At 62.3% G+C, this 16,758-nt stretch overlaps 1 protein-coding gene across 1 annotated transcript; it reads right to left on the reverse strand.

Moving 5' to 3' along the window:
• Positions 1-1,532: 1,532 nt before the first annotated feature.
• Positions 1,533-16,380, reverse strand: LOC111155794 (PTTG1 interacting protein). The gene is made up of 6 exons (XM_022516200.1): positions 16,175-16,380; positions 9,348-9,400; positions 7,924-8,032; positions 4,665-4,839; positions 3,929-3,975; positions 1,533-1,654 (listed from the first exon to the last, which is right to left on the reverse strand). The coding sequence occupies exons 1-6, from the start codon at positions 16,284-16,286 to the stop codon at positions 1,608-1,610; spliced, it is 543 nt and encodes a 180-aa protein (XP_022371908.1). The 5' UTR covers positions 16,287-16,380; the 3' UTR covers positions 1,533-1,607.
• Positions 16,381-16,758: the final 378 nt, after the last annotated feature.

A 16,758-nucleotide genomic window follows, 5' to 3' on the forward strand; every position in this document is an offset into this window, starting at 1 on the left:
ACCTAATACCACGGAGAAATGAGACACGAGGACACGAAGTGTATTGAACAAAGTGTGTATTAAACTGTTTTTTGGAAACTGGTTAAAACTAAGGCACTCTGAGCTTCGTGGTTTCCTTGAGGTTACAATATACGGCTGCTCTAGGCCTGTTCCAGAAAAAAGCATAGACTGAGACAGCCCTCGAGGCGCCCTGCTGTGGGCTCCGCACCCCGTGCCGGGATTACATGCGGGTAGGAGAGCGGGGGCTCAGCGGCCTACGAGTCTGCTGTGCTAACGCAGGGTTGCCGGAGTCGGTTACAAAGTTTCTTGTATGAATACACAGTGAAAGACAAAGTCTGCAGGCAGCTATGGGAGACTTAGGAATGGATCATAGCACTTTAAACTGCAGTCAAATGCCCAAGAAGTGGGTGAGACGACAGAGTTTGCGGAGTCAGCTTCCCCGCTTGTGGGAATTCCGGGACGGCGCAGCACTTCACCGGACGCCTGAGGGACAGGGCTCTGACGGCAGGGTCGCAAGTGGGAAAGCAGAATACGTCCTTTTATGTTCCTGTCCACCCGCTTTCTCAAAGCCAAATGTCTTCCTAATCCAAAGCCGTGCGGCACCCGGGCCTGTTTTCAGAGTTCAGAAAGGCTGTTGACAGCCCCGTCACCATCGGCTGCCGCCCTGGACAGCACACGCTTGGTCTGTTTCCTGAAGTCCTAGATCTTGATCTGACAGGAATGGAACCGCACAGAGGCGAGCCTGGAGGCCACGGCCAGCCTCCCGAGATGCGGCCTCCGCAGGAGTCCTCCCCACACAGCCGCAAGAGCAGGGTTCCGGGATGGGGCCCGTTTGAGGAACACGTGGAAACCCCTCTCGCCGGGCGGACACCCTGCGTCCCCGGTGCGCAGAGCCCCAAAGAGGGGCCTGCGGGTGCTTGGCCCCTCCCTCTTTCGGGACAACCCAGGGTCCCCAAGTGACACGGTGCCGCCAGCCTGACAGGAGCGCCACGCACACAGAGCCTGCCACCTGCTGTCGCGGGCAGGAAGGCGAGCAGGGCGGTGGCGGCCTGTCCACGCCCCGCGGCTCTGTGTTCCGGTGGCAGTCGGCCAGAGAGGCAGCTTTCAGGCTTCCGCTGGGAAAAAAAATCTTGATGTTCTGGTAAAGATACAAATTAAAAACTATCCAATAAGTGGTCTGAACTTTGACAGTAAGTTTAGGTGGAATGTTCTAGGTGGAAGAATGAAATCCAAGAATTATTTAAAAAGAAAGAAAACGCGACACAGACCCAAGGTGAGCAGAACCCTGGTGCTGTTTGCGCGCCACCTGGAGATGCCGCTGGGCTCAAGGGGAGAGGCCAAGGGACAGGTGCCATCCTCCCCACCTCCCTCCCCCATCAGCACGGAAGGCAGGGGTGGGCTGCTCGCCCACAGGTGGCTTAGTGACGGAGAAGAGTGATGGAATGTCCCTTCCCTCCTCACATTAGCAACAAACCAAACCACCCCACCCCCCAACAGGCTTAGTGTCTCAAGTGACTGAGGACAGATATAGAGAAGGGGACAGAAGCTCGCAGGGCGCGGGCAGCCATGTGCTGTGTCCTCGGCAGGGGTGGGGGCGGGCGGTGCTCTCAGTTGTTCTCGAACCGGGCATACGGGTTTTCTTCTTTAAACAAACCTGGAACGACAGAGCCCGGTTACAAAGGCACTCACGGGGCGCAGCGAGAAGCGGGAGAGCAGGACCTCGGAGTTCTCCGCCCACACCCACAGAGGCCGCACGAGAGACGGGTGTCCGGGCGTGCAGCACGGCGCCATGCCGTTCCAAACACCGAACCACGGTGACCTACAAAACCACCTTCCCTTACTCGTCCTCGTGATGGGACGGACTCAGAACGAGGTGACCTTCAATCCCCCGTCGTGCGTCCTGACATAACTACAACGTACTTGGTCGTCAGCCTTTGGTGCCAAATGCGCCAAGATGAGTTCCCTCCCCGCACCCACAAACGCACACCGCCTCTCCCCACTTCGGAAACCTGCACCTGCTGCCATCCCCAGGGGCGCTAGGACACAGCCCTCCGCTGCGGGAGATGCTGGGGACACGGGGCTGCCGGTCCGGGTCCGTCCGAGGGGGAGGACCGCGCGCCACAGGCCTGGGGAGGAGGCCCACGGGGGTCGGGTAAAGGGTGTTCAGATGCCAAACGCCACACACACCGTCATGTTGGGGAAAGACAGAGCCCAACGGCTCCTAGCTGTCTTTCTAGTTTCGAGGGGGACAAAAGGTTCTGCGATCAGGAAGTCGAACGGCTTCTAGAGCCGAGAGAAGGGCTTCATCCATGCCGGGGCTGTGTGTCTGCCGCAGGGTGTGCCGACCCGCGGCTCCCGTGGGCCCCCGGGAACCCTCCCGCCAGCTCCTGCCGAAGTGCAGTCCGCTCTACAGGCTTCACGTCAGCAGGTGTGCGCGGGCTTCGTCAGTGCAAGCACGGCCCGGACCATTGAAACGGCTGGCGGCAGCCGCCCCGGGCGCTGTTACAGGGACGGCCTCTGCCCCTGAGCCCGGCCTGAGACGTGGCCAGGCCCGCAAGCACAGGGCAAAGGGGAAGGCCTGGAAACTACTTGCGCTGGGCAACGAAGACACTTCGGTTGAGTCCGTGTGAGTGCCCGGGCACACGCGTGTCTGGTCTTGTATTTACACTGGCGTTAATCAGACGCCTACAAGCTCCCTTCCACGCTTTTCACCGTCCTGGAAGACCAAGGGGCCCAGCTGAGGGGAGCAGACGCTCGGTGGGCACCGGGGGCAGAGGGCACTGCGCCGAGACCGCTAGACAGGGCATCTCGCCCACATGGAGTCGGTCACCACCTACACGGGGAGGAAGCCCCCGACTCCCGGGCCAGCGCCACGGGCAGCGAGAGGGACACGCAAGGCTGGCCGAGACAGGGGCACACGGAGGCCGGGCGGGCGCTAACCAGAGAAGGCACTCGGCGGCCGGACGTCTCACTTTCGACAGAGGAGACCCAGCAGCGGGAGGAGGGGCAGTCGGGGCAGCCTCGTGCCTGGGAACCAACACCCGCAGGCTGGCAGGGTCACCCCCAACCCCGGGTGACCCAGCACAAGGGGGTGACAGTCAGAGGAGGCCGAATGGATGGAGGTGGGGGCATGTGGCCAGTGGCCCGGGGCCAGAGGGAACTGAGCCCTGGGGACTCGCTATTTAGTGCCCAGGATCTTGAAACACTACAAAATAGTTCCTCCACACGGAGAACTCCGCGATGAGTGCACTAGCTGGAAAGGATTTTGAAATTTTCCTCCAATTTAGCCTTTGGCCCGGCTGCCTGGTTCACCGACCACAGAGCGTATGATCCTCCGTCACGGGGTCAAGGGAAGCTCCGTGGCCCAGGACTGCAGGCCCCGTGGCAGTCGCCAGGGAGGCCCCGTGAGTCCCCTTCTCCCAGTCCAGGCCAACCTCCAACCCCACGCAAGAGCAGGTTTAATGCTCTCAGTCAGTAAACAATGAGTCACCCCCCGGCCCCCAAACTCTCTCCAAACGAAACCAGACAGAAGGCCTGGGCAGCACGGACAGCTGTGGCCCAGTCCCTGAGGGGAGCACAGCCCGCAAGGTCAGGTGTGGGAGCGGCATGCACCTGAGGTGGCGAGGTGGGGGAGGCCCGCGGCCACCACGCACACCCCGTGTCTCCCAAACGTGGGGACAGGCTAGGAGCCACACACAGCCTGATCACATCCCCCGCCCGGGAGTGAGCAGTACCGGGAAGTCTGAAGACAGAAAAACACGCCCGGGCTTCATCTTCCGAGACACTCGTGGGTCCGCTCGTCCCAGTCCACATGGAGCGCGCCCAGCTGCCCAGCGTGAGGGGCGGACGAGGGAGACAGTCGCAGCCCCCAGCACGGCACCAGCTCCCAACCAAACCCAACGGATATGGACGTTCCATCCGCCCTTACCGTATTTTTTTCTGATTTCATCGTGTCTCGATTTCATCTCTGCTCTCCTAAAAAACAAAAGAATCTCATTTAGCATCAAAATATTTCATGACGCTAAAAGACGTTCTCTTCACTTCCTTCCAGAGAGGCAGGGGACAGGCGCGGGTGTCTGCTGGGCCGTCTTCTGAGGCCGCTCCCGCAACCTGTCATTCGGTTGTTTTAACAAAGGCAATTCAAATGCCTAATACTAAGATTTCTTAAAATATTTTTCATGTAAAGAAACCACGCTGATAAGCGAAAATCTAACACCATGTTCTGAACGAGGTTGGGAATGTACACGTGTTCATTCTTCTCTAGGGGTGATGACCCTGCGGGGACAGCGCCCACTGGCAGCTGGCCTGACGCAGCAGCACGTCTCCAAGCCACACTCCCGCTCCCCTGTCAGGCAAGGCCCGGGGACCCGCCACACCTGCCACAGCAGCCTGGCCTGTGGCTGCCTCCCGCGCGCTCCCCAAAGCGCTCCTCGAGAAGGAGAGGATGGGGTCTCGGCGTGCTGGCCGCAAAGGGCCCGCCCCAGGCACAGGCAGACGGGCGTGTGCTGGGCCTCTGTCCCACCCACGGCCGCCCAGGAGGACAAGAGCCACGCGCTGTCCCACAACCCCAGCGTGCAGCCCACAGGCCCCCCAAAGCTGGAGAGACCTCGGGCCCACAGGCGACACCTGCCGCGGCCTCGCAGGTCGGCCGCCCCGGCCCGCACCTCTCCTCCTGCCGGATCCGGCGCTCCTCGCGCTCCCGCGCCGCCCTCTCCTCGCTCTTGTCCGGCTTGCGGCTCCTCTTCCCGCGGCAGCAGCAGCAGGCGCAGCACACGGCCACGGCCAGGAGCACGGCTCCCCCCACCACCGACAGCGTGATGATCAGCGCCTCGAAGTTCACTGCAAGGTCAGCCGGAGTCAGGGGGTCAGGACGGGGCCCCGAAGCAGCCCCCCACCCCTGGGGGCAGACGGCAGTCCTAGAACTGGGCCGACCCCCAGATGGCCTCTCAGTGTGGGTGTGACTTGAGAACTTCTCAATGAACCGCCACAGCCCCAGGCCACAAGGCCGCAGGCCACAAAGCAGCATTTCTCAGCGCGGCAAGCCTGAGGCGACTTAACAAGACGGACCGGGGAGGAGAGTGCCCCGCAGGGCGTGCAGTCCATCCTGACACACTTCTAGACTCCGTGGAACTCTGGAAACCTAAGTGAAGCCTGGGGCAGCTACTCCCATCACCTGAACCCAAGTCCACAGCCTGACACCACCGGCCCCCAAACACGGTCTGCACCGCGCAGGACCGTGGTCTATGGGTGTCGTCTCCCCAAATCCAGGCCCATACTGTATGGACATGGTCTCTTCCTGATGACCTTCTCATGCACATTTCCTTCTCTGTGGCCTACTTCCCTGTGGGAGCACAGCACAGGGCGCACGTAACACACGCGCGCACACGTGTACACGCACACATGTACACACGCACACGCACGCACAGGTGACTGCTCTGCCGTCAGCAAGCCTCTGTCCCCGGGCAGGGAGCAGCAGTTCAGCTTCCAAGAAACCAGCAGTCAGGCGCGGATTTTCAAGTGTGGGGCACCAGCGCCTCTAACCCCTGGGCTCTTCAAGGTCTCCTGCATTTACTTCCTCAGGGACAGCTTCTGACCCTGGCAGTCAGAGGGACGACCGTGGAGCTGCAGAGTCTGTAGACGGCTGCCTCCTCGGCCGCCAATGTGATGATTTCCCCTCAAAACCCAACTCCTCAGACAAACACACAGTTAAAACAAGCTTTACAATTCTAACTTCTCTGAGGGGCTGATAATAAACACAAACCCGGGGCGCTGGGATGGCTCAGTTGATTAGGCGTCCGCCTTCGGGGGAGGTCGTGATACCAGGGACCTGAGATCAAGTCCCACGTGGGGCTCTCTGCTTGGTGGGAGCCTGCTTCTCCCTCTCACTTTCCCTCTATGTGCTCTCTTTCTCTCTCAAATAAATAAATCTTCAAAAATTAAAAAATAAACCCAAACCCGCCAATGCTTTTCTATTTAATTCGAACCAGAGCCATCAAGAGCTCTGGTATTTGGCAAATGTGTCCACTTGTCCCATTCAGACGGCCACCGAGGCAGCTGCGGGAGGGAGCTCCACCCCAGACGGCGGGGTCCCCCGAGTCTGCTCTGTCTCCTGGGACTGCAGGTCACGTGTGCTGTGCTGCGCCGGGGGAGGGCCCGGCATCAGGATGCACAGGGACACCACCACCGGGAGCCCGACACACCACACGGGTCGGCCGTGAGCTTCACAGGCTGGCTTCAAGTCCGTGTGCACCCCCGACCAGCAGAATCAGGGTCCCGTCTGACGCAGTGCCCTCCGAGCCGAAATCACTTGGCTTCTCCTCCTGCCACCTGTTCTGGAAGAGCCTGCACGGTGTGCCGTCATGGCCGGCACGTGATCAGGGAAGACCTTCGTGGGCAGATGGCAGCAGGTGTGGACAACAGAACTTTCCAACGCTGCACTTTAAACACCCAGCAGGTCAGCAAGATACCTGGCTCGAAACACGTCTGCCCCCAAACAGCTTTTCTGACTAGCAGCTAAAAGGAGTTACAACCACAGAAATCCCACAGGGCGCCTGGGTGGCTGGGTCACTGAAGGTCAGTTAATCGTCTGCCTTCAGCTCAGGTCACGATCCCGGGGTCCTGGGATTGAGCCCCACATCGGGCTCCCTTCTCTCAGCAGGAGCCTACTTCTCCCTCTCCCACTCCCCCTGCTTGTGTTCCCTCTCTTCCTGTGCCTGTCAAATAAATAAATAAAATCTTTTAAAAAATACAGAAATCCCGATCACAATGGGAAAAAACACTGCGGGCCCCCATTCCCAGAGCTTTCCACAGAAAAGCTACGGAGCCTGAGCCACTAGGGGGACCTGAGTGGGGGGGGGGAACATCTGCTCCTGCCAACGGGGCAGTGTTGTGAAGACCTCATGTTTCTCAAACGAACACGTATCTAAGGTCATCGCAGTTAAAACCCCAAAACAACTGCACCAAGAGTTGGATAAGATGACTCTGAAGTTTTCTGTCAGAACAAAGAGCTCCTGTGGCGTGAGGTCTGGAATTACAGTTCCGTGCTGCCCTGATATCTAGGGGGCCTGGGGGCTCTCCCGGGATCTCCGGACGGCATGGGCACAAGCCCCCCACCCCTTCTGCACCGCCCCAGCCCTCCTCACTGCACGCAAGGACCAGGGACATCCCCACTGACCCAAGCCCCAGGAGGCACGCTTCAGGTCCACGCAGCCCCCGCACGTGACATCAGGAGCACCTTCTCTCAGGAACCAGAGGCACCTGTCCCACCCACAGAGCCTGCCTCCCGCAGCCCCTGGCTTGTTCCCTGCTCCCCGCCCTGCAGCTGAGAGCTCATCTGACCCGAGCCACGCACGCGGCCTGCCCCACGGCCCTGAGGCAGGAGCCTCACTGCACAGGAGACTGATCAAAAGTGCCCCCACTTAAAAGGTGTCCAACAACAGTCAACAGAGAAACGCAAATTAAAACCACTAGGAGATACCACTTCACACCCACCAGATGTCTAGTGACCCCAAGTGTTGGCAGCGGGGGACAACAGGAACGCCCGCAGCCGCTCTGGGAAACCGTCTGCAGACCTGCTGCAGTGACCCCGTGACTGTACCCGTGGAAGTGAGTGTGGGCTGCTGCCCCACAAGCGCACTGACGGCGGCACGGGGACGCCCGCGTGCCCCCAGCAGCACCAGGCGTGGACACCTGCAGGGCACCACACAGCCGCCACACAGACCGGCAGGGACACGGGCGTCCAGCCCCAGGGGACTGCCAGCAGCCCTCCCGGGAAGCGCGCGCTCTCCCCGGCTTCAGACCCCCTGCGGAGGCTTCAGACCCCCTGCGGAGAGCACGTGCTCCAGCAGCCACGCTCACTGGGCACAACCAGACTGTCGCAGACAGCACGCATTTGGCCAGAACGCAGCGAGAACGAAGACTTACCCCAGCACACGCCCCAGCGTGCGGAGCTCAGCTTACAGAGGGAGCTGGGCGGCAGGATCCTGCTCACGGGGTAGTCCAAGCACGCCTTGCTGGTGTGGCACCATAGACACTGGGAGAGAAGGACGTTCCACGCAGGTCAGAAGTGCACCACACGCACTCAAGAACCAGACCGTCCGGGCCTTGCCCCCCCCCCCCCTCCTGCTCCCCCTCCAGTACGGGACTGGAAGGCTTCGGCCCCTGCCCCACCCCATCAGCTCCACCCACGTGGCCCACCAGGGCTGAGGTTCCGCAAACCCTCTCCCACCAGGCACCCTGCCCAGCCTCTTGGCCTCCGTGCACGTCCTCAAAGCTGCCAGGTGGCTCCCTGCCCAGAGTCATAGCAGAAGGAGCGCCCCCTCACCACCACCCCACCTCCCCATTGCCTCCCCGTCAGTAGCACCCCTACTCAGCAGGGTGCCCATCTCCCTTCATCTGCAGGGGGCAGGCGGGACCTGGCAGGCCCACAGGCAGAGCGCAGTAAGTCGCTATCACTGGGCTTTCGTGACCCTGGAAAACACTGGCCTCTCCAACTGCTTGGGGTGCCTGGCCATCTTATAGACAGTGCATCTGGGGGCGCCTGGGTCCCTTCGGCTCAGGACCTCACGGTGACCTCACAGTCCTGGGATGGAGTCCGCATCCAGCTCCCTGCTCAGTGGGGAGTTTACTGCTCCCCTGCCCATCCTCTCTCTCTGTCTCCGTCTCTCTCAGATGAATAAATACATTGAACAATAAATAGCGCATCTTAGCTCCAAGGCCCGGGCCCAGAACCTCAGAGCTGGGGGGCACCTCCCAGATGCTCCAGTCTGAGTCCTGAGAACGCAGGTGCAGAGACAGCAGCACAGGCCGCTGGCCCACTCGGGCCTCCCGGCACCACGGGCACGCGTGCGGCCTGGACGGGTGCTCAGGTAGCCCGCCTAGACCCTCGGGTCAGGCCTTGCACTTGGTACTTTGAGTCCGAAGGGTAAGCGTTTCACAGACTTGTCTTCTCTGAGGTTTTCAAAAGGAGAAAAAAACCAGGTATTTGAGCCCCCGGTCAGGGGGCAAGTCCACTGCAGACATGAGGAAGACGGAGCCCCGGCTCTCCTGGAGCTACACGGCGTGCGTACACCGTGCAGAGTAACGGTCAGGCCCCTCCGTTCTGGCCATAGGAGACCACCCTCCCTGCAGCGGCCTGGTCCTAGAGAACAACTTTGGGTAAATCCTCCATTTTCAAATAATCCAAGTTTCCAGTGTCCAAAGCTTCCCAGCTTTCTAACCGTGTTACTGAAAGCCACAGGAGCTCAGGAGGATGGCTGTCCTTGGTGGGGAGCAGCTCGGGTGGCCCCAGCAGGTCACTGTCTGGCACAAGGGGGCCCCAGGGCCGAGGAGGGGGCTGTGCTACTTACAGAGACATTTTTCAGGCACTCCTCACAGGTTCTGTTTGTGTTCTGGGAGCAAGCTGTGTGGAAGAAAACACGTCACTGAGTCAGGCCAGGCTCATGTGCACTCGGGAGGGTTGGGGGGAGGGGGACAGGTTCCACTCGCAAACCCGGAGCCACACACCGTCTCCTGGCACCCAGCCTTCCAGGGGCACCCACAGGGCCTCAGGGAGGACGCAGACCCAGCACCTAGGCTCCCATCTGCAAGGGGTCGTGGGGGAAACAGGCCTCGGCACACAGAGGCCATGTCCCACAGACCCCAGGCCCGCTGGCTCCTCAGCACACACTCTCCCTGGAGCCAGAGGCCGCAGCAATGCCAGGCCCCCGAGACCAGAGCCAGGCCTCAGCCCCCCAGGTCCCCCAGACCTGCAGGAAGAGGCTCCACAATCAGCGGATGCCAGTCCTGAGGCACCGCGTGGCCCTGGCCAAACCACAGGCAGCCAGCAGGTCTGGAACTCCAGTGAATCACAAGGAAGGAACCAGGATATGAACGAAACACGCCCGTCCCTCCTCCGGCATGTAGCACCACACCCCACTACTCAACACACACACGGGGACTGGACCGTGCGTGCAAGCTCACCCGCAGCAGGAACCGCGGCTACCGTCAGAAGCAGACCCCACCCCAGACCCACCAGGGGGACCAAAACGAGAAAGACCCTCAACGCTCAGTGCTGGCGTGGACACAGAGCCACTGGGAACTCTCTGGGAGGCGAGAGGGCAGACGGTTCCACCGCTGAAGAGAAGAGGGGGCGTTTGCTCACAAACCAAACCTACGCCTCCCCTGGGCCCAGCACCCCCGTCCGGGTAGCGCACGGAGAAAGTCAGGGTGTAAGGCCCCAGGAAGACCTGCACGGAAACGCTCAGGACTTCGTCTGAGAGCCAGAGGGAGCGCGCGAGGGAGCACGCATGGGGCGGCAGAGGGAGAGGGACAAGCAGGCTTCCCACTGAGCAGGGAGGCCCCTGGGGGGAGGGCTCCACCCCAGGAAGGGGGATCATGACCCGAGCCACGGAAAGACGCTTAACCAGCGGAGCAGCCCAGATGCCCCAGCACCGGAGGCTGGCGGTGCGTCATGCAACGGGACACTGCGAGCCACTAGAAGTGCACTGGGCGCCTCACACATGGACAAACTTAGCAGTACTCCGGGGACCCGCGGAAACCCGACACGAAGACCATCCTGATGGATTCCCGGGACACGCAGCCCTGGAGCAACTCCCCTACACCAGGAAAGGGACCACGGTGGCCTGAACCTCCGGGGAGAGAGGCGCGTCCAGAGCTGGACAGGGGGCCAGGGTGACACAGGTGTCCCTCGTCCCACGGCACACACGAGACCCTGCATTTCACAGTGAAGGCTTCACGAAGCCTCACAGAGGGTTCGGGAGGGCACAGGACAGCCCGGGCACAGAGGAGACATGGTAGATCACCCAAGGGGAGGCTGTGCGCAGCCCACAGCCCCGTGTGAGACGCAGGCCGGGCACTCCAGCCCTCGGCTATGAATGCGCCCGTCGTGCCCGCTGAGCAGGACACGCACAGAGCGGCCTGGCACCGGTCAGGTCGGACTCGCCCACAGTCTGCCAGCCCAACACGAGCCTGCTTCACTACAGCGCGGAAGCCCACCGAGCACCTGCTGGCCCGCGTGCCTGCTGGACAGCGCTCCTCGCAGAGCCCCTGGCGGTGTGCGGAAGCCCCTGCCCAGTACTTCTCTTACCACACACCTGACCTGGCTCCAGGGAGGAAAGAAAACGGACGACCCACGGAGCACCTGGATTCCTGCAAGCACCCCAGGGCCGCGGCAGCCGTCGGCAGGTGCAGGCGCCGGGCGGCGGGGCTGGCCGTGCCCAGAGCAGGCCCGGGCCCCTGGGCCAGGCCAGGGACTCCACCACAACACCCAACCCTTCACCCTGGCTGCTGAGGGGCCCGGAGGACGACACCCAGCAGCACAGGGGACTTAGTTTCTAGACACTGTCCCCCGGGAGAAACAGCAGATCCCAGCACTGGGACAGAGAAGGACAAGCTGGACCTCAGGCAGACTGCCGCACCTGAGGGGCGCCAACTTCGGGGTCAATGACAAAAGGACCCAGAAGCCCACTTGACTGGGGGGTCATCCTTGCCAAACAGGGACAATGACAGAGTGGCAGAGTGACTGACAGCATGGACTCTAGCCTCTGGAACGGTCCAGGATCTCACACGGACATGGAACCAACAGAGAGAGGGCCAATCGGCCAGGGCAGAGCGGAGGCAAAGGGTTAAAGGCCTGCCATTCTGCAGCCTCAGTAAACCTGGATGCCAAGACCACCGTGCCCGTCTGTGAGGTGACCAGACACTTCGAGTCTCAAAGTGTCTCCTTAGAAGGAGATGAGGACAGGACAACAGGACGGATGCTGGCAGGGGCCCCTAGGGGTGCAGGGGAAGAACGGCCGAGCATGGCTGAATCCGGTCCCAACACCTGGAATCCACGCCAGAGGACAGCAGACAAGACCGACCGCGGCGGTATCCGGGGGAATGGAGCCGAGTGCCTCGCGGGGTCCTGGACGTTACGGGACCCCCAGCGAACGCGTATAGAAAGCGCAGGCCACGTTGCGGAGTTCGAGGAGCACACCAATGCTGACCGGCCAGACTGGGCTCGGGGCGCTCCCCCGCGGACCCGAACGCACTCATCCTCGGGAGGCACACCCTGCGGGACATCGGGGCGAAGGGCCGGTGAGAGCCAAGTTCTGACTGTTTGGCTACGACGGTAACGAGCTGCCCAGCAGCGGGAGGGGCAGCGCAGACGGGGAAGCGCCGAGCACAGAGAGCGTGGCAGGTCCGCGTAGGGCTCCTTCCACCCACTTTTCTGCAGCTCTGACATTTTTCTAAATAGGCGGGCAGGGGCAGGCAGGGGCAGCAGGGAGCAGCTGTGAAAGCCTGCACAGCTGCTGACACGCCCCCTCGCAAGTCCTTCTGGAAAACTCTACAAGAAAGGGTGTACTTCTCGTCAATCTTAACAGAGCGGCTACGTCGGGGGGCGGGGGCCACAGGAACTTTCTCATGGGATTTTTTTTCCTTTCTGAAGTCTTTCTGACAGCTGGACTCGTGTGGACTACGCTCCAAGACACAGGCCATCGACCTCGTGCACCCCGGGCCTCTGGACCAGAGAGCCAGAGTCCAGAGACACCAGTGCCCTCCTGCCCCGACCCGCACCTGGCAGCTATCCGAGGCCGCAGAAACCGCAGACGGCACCCCTGAGAACCAGCAGCCCTGGGGAGAGGTTGCTCCATTCTCTCTCTCCAGGTCACCTTAGCATCTGGGCGGCATACATTAACTCCTAGCTCCTGCTTCAAGGACCAGGGCGCAGAAAACCACGCGCTGACCGCCAAACAAGTCCACGCCGCCCTCCCATCTCTACGTCTGACGCTAGAAGTCAACATCCCGGCTCTGGAAGTCCTGGGATCTTCGGCTGAGGGTCCACTGACCAATGGTTAGAAAACCTGACATGCTGGTCCCTTCGAAAACTAAATGAAAAGACCAAATGAAGAAAAAGAAAGGTCCCTGTGTTTGGATATGTCAGCCTGTGGCCCTTGGTCACACTGTGGCCTCGAGATTCCGGGGAGCCCGTTCAGGACAGAGGACACGCGCTGGCATGCGTAGAGAGATCTCTTTTGAAAAGGTGAAGAAACGAGTAAGCACACACCCACTGTGCGTGTGTCACACCACAGGCCAGAGGGCGGCACCGGCGGGCCCCTGGGAGGCAGAGCACCAGGGACAGAGCACCGACCTCACCCGTGTCACATGAGGAACAAGGGTGCAAAGTTCATTGGCACAAACGGTGCTGCTCATCTCTGTATCTCAGCAGAAACAAAAGAGCCACGAGTGCCAGACAGCCCTTGACTTAGGACGGGTTACACCCCAAGAACCCCACTGTACGTGGAAAAGATCCCATGACGAACCCGGTTCCTACACCCGGCCAATCTCAACCATGCTGAGGACGCTTCTGGTGGCCGACAGCTGGCCAGAACCACCGCGCACACAGCCTGTCTGATGAGGGAGCGTGGACTACTCCCGTGGCTGACCGGACACCGCCCCGAGTGACCCACAGAACAGCAGTGTGACCGTAGGGCCGCCCCGGCTCCGGACAGGACTGCACACTGCTGACCTGGGCAAAGACCCACATCCCCAGTTCCAAGCACCGGTTGTCCTGAATGCCTCTCGCTTTCGCACCACCGCAAAGTCACCAAGTCCTCCGGCGGACCCGTGTAAGACGGGGGCGTGTGCATATACGAGTAACAGGCAGCACGTGGAGACACGCTGTAGCGCCCTTACACAGGTCTGGAAAGCCCTGGTTCTCAGCAGGAGATGGGCTGGAGAGGAACAGCAAGCCCCCCCTCCAAGTCCAGTGCCCTTGGTAAGGGGCAGTCAGGGTGGGACAGGCCACCACAGAGCTCTTCTGCGTCCTTCAGGCAACTGGCTCTCCGGGTCATTGCCCCCGATATACAGATGAGACCCTGGCACGGAGTCTTACCCACACACAGCGTGGGCTCCACGGTGATTCCAGGAGCCTCCCTCCGCAGACCTTCAGCGTGCCCTGGGTCCTTGCGTCTCTTGGCCACCAAAGGCACAGTAATGAGGCACCGGAAACCGTGGGTCTGGGACCGCTGCAACGGCTAACTTACGTGTCAGCCTGACTGGGCTACCGGAGGCGCAGGGAGCTGCTCAAACATTTCCGCGTGTTTCCGGAGATCAGTGTTCAAACCGGTAGACCAAGTGCAGACTGCCCTTGCCAGGGGAGGTGGCCATGGCCCAATCCACAGAGGGGCCCCAGCGAACAAAAAGTCCAGAGAAGCCAGGATTAAGCCCTTCTGATGAAGCTGGAACACCTGTTTTCTCCTGCCCTCGCACACGGGTGCTCCTGGCCCTGGGCGCTGCCAGCACAGGCTGAATTTCGGCAGCTGTCCTGGGGCTCGAACCTGCAGATGTAGGTCCTGGGACTTCCTGGCCTCCACAATCACGCAAGCCGACCCTTCACAATACTGCCTTTCCCCACAGCTACACACACCCTGCCGGTTGGGCTTCTCTGGAGAACCCTGACTAACACCCTTGCAGGAACACCAAGGTCGTGGCCAGTGCAGTCACATTCCTACGTAAGATGAGCAGAAAACCCCACACTGAGCACGTCCTCTGGACGGGGGCCCTCACTGCTCCCACAGCACCCTGAGGAACGGCAAACGCAGACCCCAGGATACCGGGGGCAACCCCCTGACAGCGCATCACTCCTCCCCTCTGAAGGTGCTACTGATAAGAGGAACAACAGCCCACCACCACCCGCCCAGAACTGCGGCGCTGCCACCAGACAGAGGGAACCACTGGGGGCCACAGCAAAGGACAGGCAGCTTCCGCCCCGTTACGGTGGGTGGGATGCCGCAGCCCGACCACCACGGCAACAGCCCTGGTCTAATTCCCCAACGAGGAAACAAACTAAAGTCACCAAAGGACACCCCTCCTTCACCGCAGAGAGGGCCAACTCCAGGGCAGCACAAAACCCAGAGCGGTCCAGCAATCACGGGGCTCCTGACACGCCCACTGCAATCGGGCACACCCCCCCGGCCCTGAGAAAGAAAACACTAGCAGTCTGTCAACCTTTTACAGCAGCAAGTCTCCATCCCACACCGCGCTTACAACTGCGTCCGACCCGCACTGCTCCCAGCACCACGCAGTCCCACTGCGTTACTCACCACCGTCCAGACAGCCGCCGGGAAAGGTCGCGCGCGCACACACACACACACACACACACACACACGGAAGCAGAGCTGAGACCGGTCCCACAGGGAAATAAACATTCAACAGGGTCACACAAGAAGGGTGCTCTGCCGTGCCACGCAGAACCTAACAAAGCCTGGGCTAGCCGGGAGCTGAGAAAAACACGGGCCCCAAGGCAGTGCGACCTGTAAGCCCTGGGGCCGAGGTCCGCTGGATGCCACACCAGTGATCACACGGTACCTCCCCCTCCCCGCAGCAGGCACAGTCCTGAAACAGGCCCAGCCCTGACACTCCCCAGCTTCCTGGACTTTTCCCCAGGCCCAGAGCCTGAGTGTGAGGGCCTTCCGGCCCCCTCCACGGCCCCACAGCAGGCCACCCTCCCGCAATACTGCACTTCTGGAACCTTCTGAAATGTCAGTCTGGCCCTGGGTCGTACACTCCCTTCGAGAGCATTGTTTCTCGGCCGGTCCCCCCAGGAACTGTCTGTGGACCACCAGGGTCCCAGCACCTGGCAGCAGAGTAAGGACGCACACCTGCCCCAGGTCCACCGCGTGCACACACGGCAGGTCCCTGGCACCCTGCTTTCCTGCCTCCACCGAGGCGCGCAGTGACTTCTTCCCAGACGGAGTGGTGCCCCCTGCGCCACACCTCCGCCTGCCCTACCCCCAGTGCTCCACGGGCCTGGCACCTGGACACCCCGACCTGCCGGCTGCGGGGCCAGCAGCTTCCAAGCTCCCCCTTCAGACTTGGAATCTAAAACCGCCCGCCTCCTTCAGAGAGGACGGCGGGGAGGCCACGCGGGTACTGGGCCAGGACCACCCTGCAGGCCCGGCCCACCACAGCGCCCCACGCTGAACCAACACAAAGGATGGCCCCTCCACCAGCCCAGGACCCTGCGTCCCTCCCCACCTCCCCGCCCGGACCCGGACCGCGCGCCCCCTCACCCGCCCCCGACCCCCCGCCCCCCCCCCCCCCCCCCCCCCCCCCCCTCCCCGCCCCCCGCGCCCCCCCCCCCCCCCGCCCCGCCCCGCCCCGCCCCGCCCCGGACCCCGCGTCCCCTCACCCGCTCCGGACTCCTGCGCCGCGACCGCCGAAAACAGCAGCAGGAACAGCGCGGCGCCGCTGAGGAGCAGCTGCCAGCGCCGCATCAGCCCGGGAGCGCCGCCGGACGCCATGCTGGCCGCAGGCCCTCGGCCGGGCGGGTCGGTCGTCAGGCGGCCACTGTCCACCTCCGCGGCGGAGCTAGGCAGTCTGCCCCCCACCCCCGGAAGAGCCTCACGCCGGAAGTGGGCGGGGCGAGCGGCGCGGCCGAGTGCTCAGCCGCGGGTCCCGGCTCGCCCCGCCCCAGCCGACCGGCCCTCCCTCCGCAGCCCGTGTTCCCCCGCCTCCCGAGGCGCGGAGAGCGCGGCTCAGTGCGCGTGCGCGGCTGAAGGCCGTGCTGCGGGGGCGGGGCCATCAGGGGGCGGGGCTTGCTGCGGCTCGGTGCGCCTGCGCGGCTGCGGGGTGCGCGGCGGGACGTAGTGGGTGTCGCCGGCCACGGGGCTTCGGTGACCTGGACCTTGAGGCCGTGGGGCGGTTGCAGGGTGGCCCGGGGACCTGGTGGTGGTGTCCGCGCCCGCAGCCGGACAGGCCCCGTGCGCACGGAGG

The sequence above is a fragment of the Enhydra lutris genome, unplaced genomic scaffold, assembly GCF_002288905.1.
Source record: "Enhydra lutris kenyoni isolate GAN:26980312 unplaced genomic scaffold, ASM228890v2 scaffoldscaffold43, whole genome shotgun sequence".
Lineage (NCBI taxonomy): Eukaryota > Metazoa > Chordata > Mammalia > Carnivora > Mustelidae > Enhydra > Enhydra lutris.

What these genes read in the sequence shown, in the direction of transcription:
- LOC111155794 (XM_022516200.1), bottom strand. Translation starts at nt 16,286, where the DNA reads ATGGCGTCCGGCGGCGCTCCCGGGCTGATGCGGCGCTGGCAGCTGCTC. An exon ending in AGTGCCTGAAAAATGTCTCT is followed by an intron (nt 8,033 to 9,347) that starts GTAAGTAGCACA and finishes CTTCTCTCCCAG; the next exon opens with TGTCTATGGTGCCACACCAG. An exon ending in CGGATCCGGCAGGAGGAGAG is followed by an intron (nt 3,976 to 4,664) that starts GTGCGGGCCGGG and finishes TTTGTTTTTTAG; the next exon opens with GAGAGCAGAGATGAAATCGA.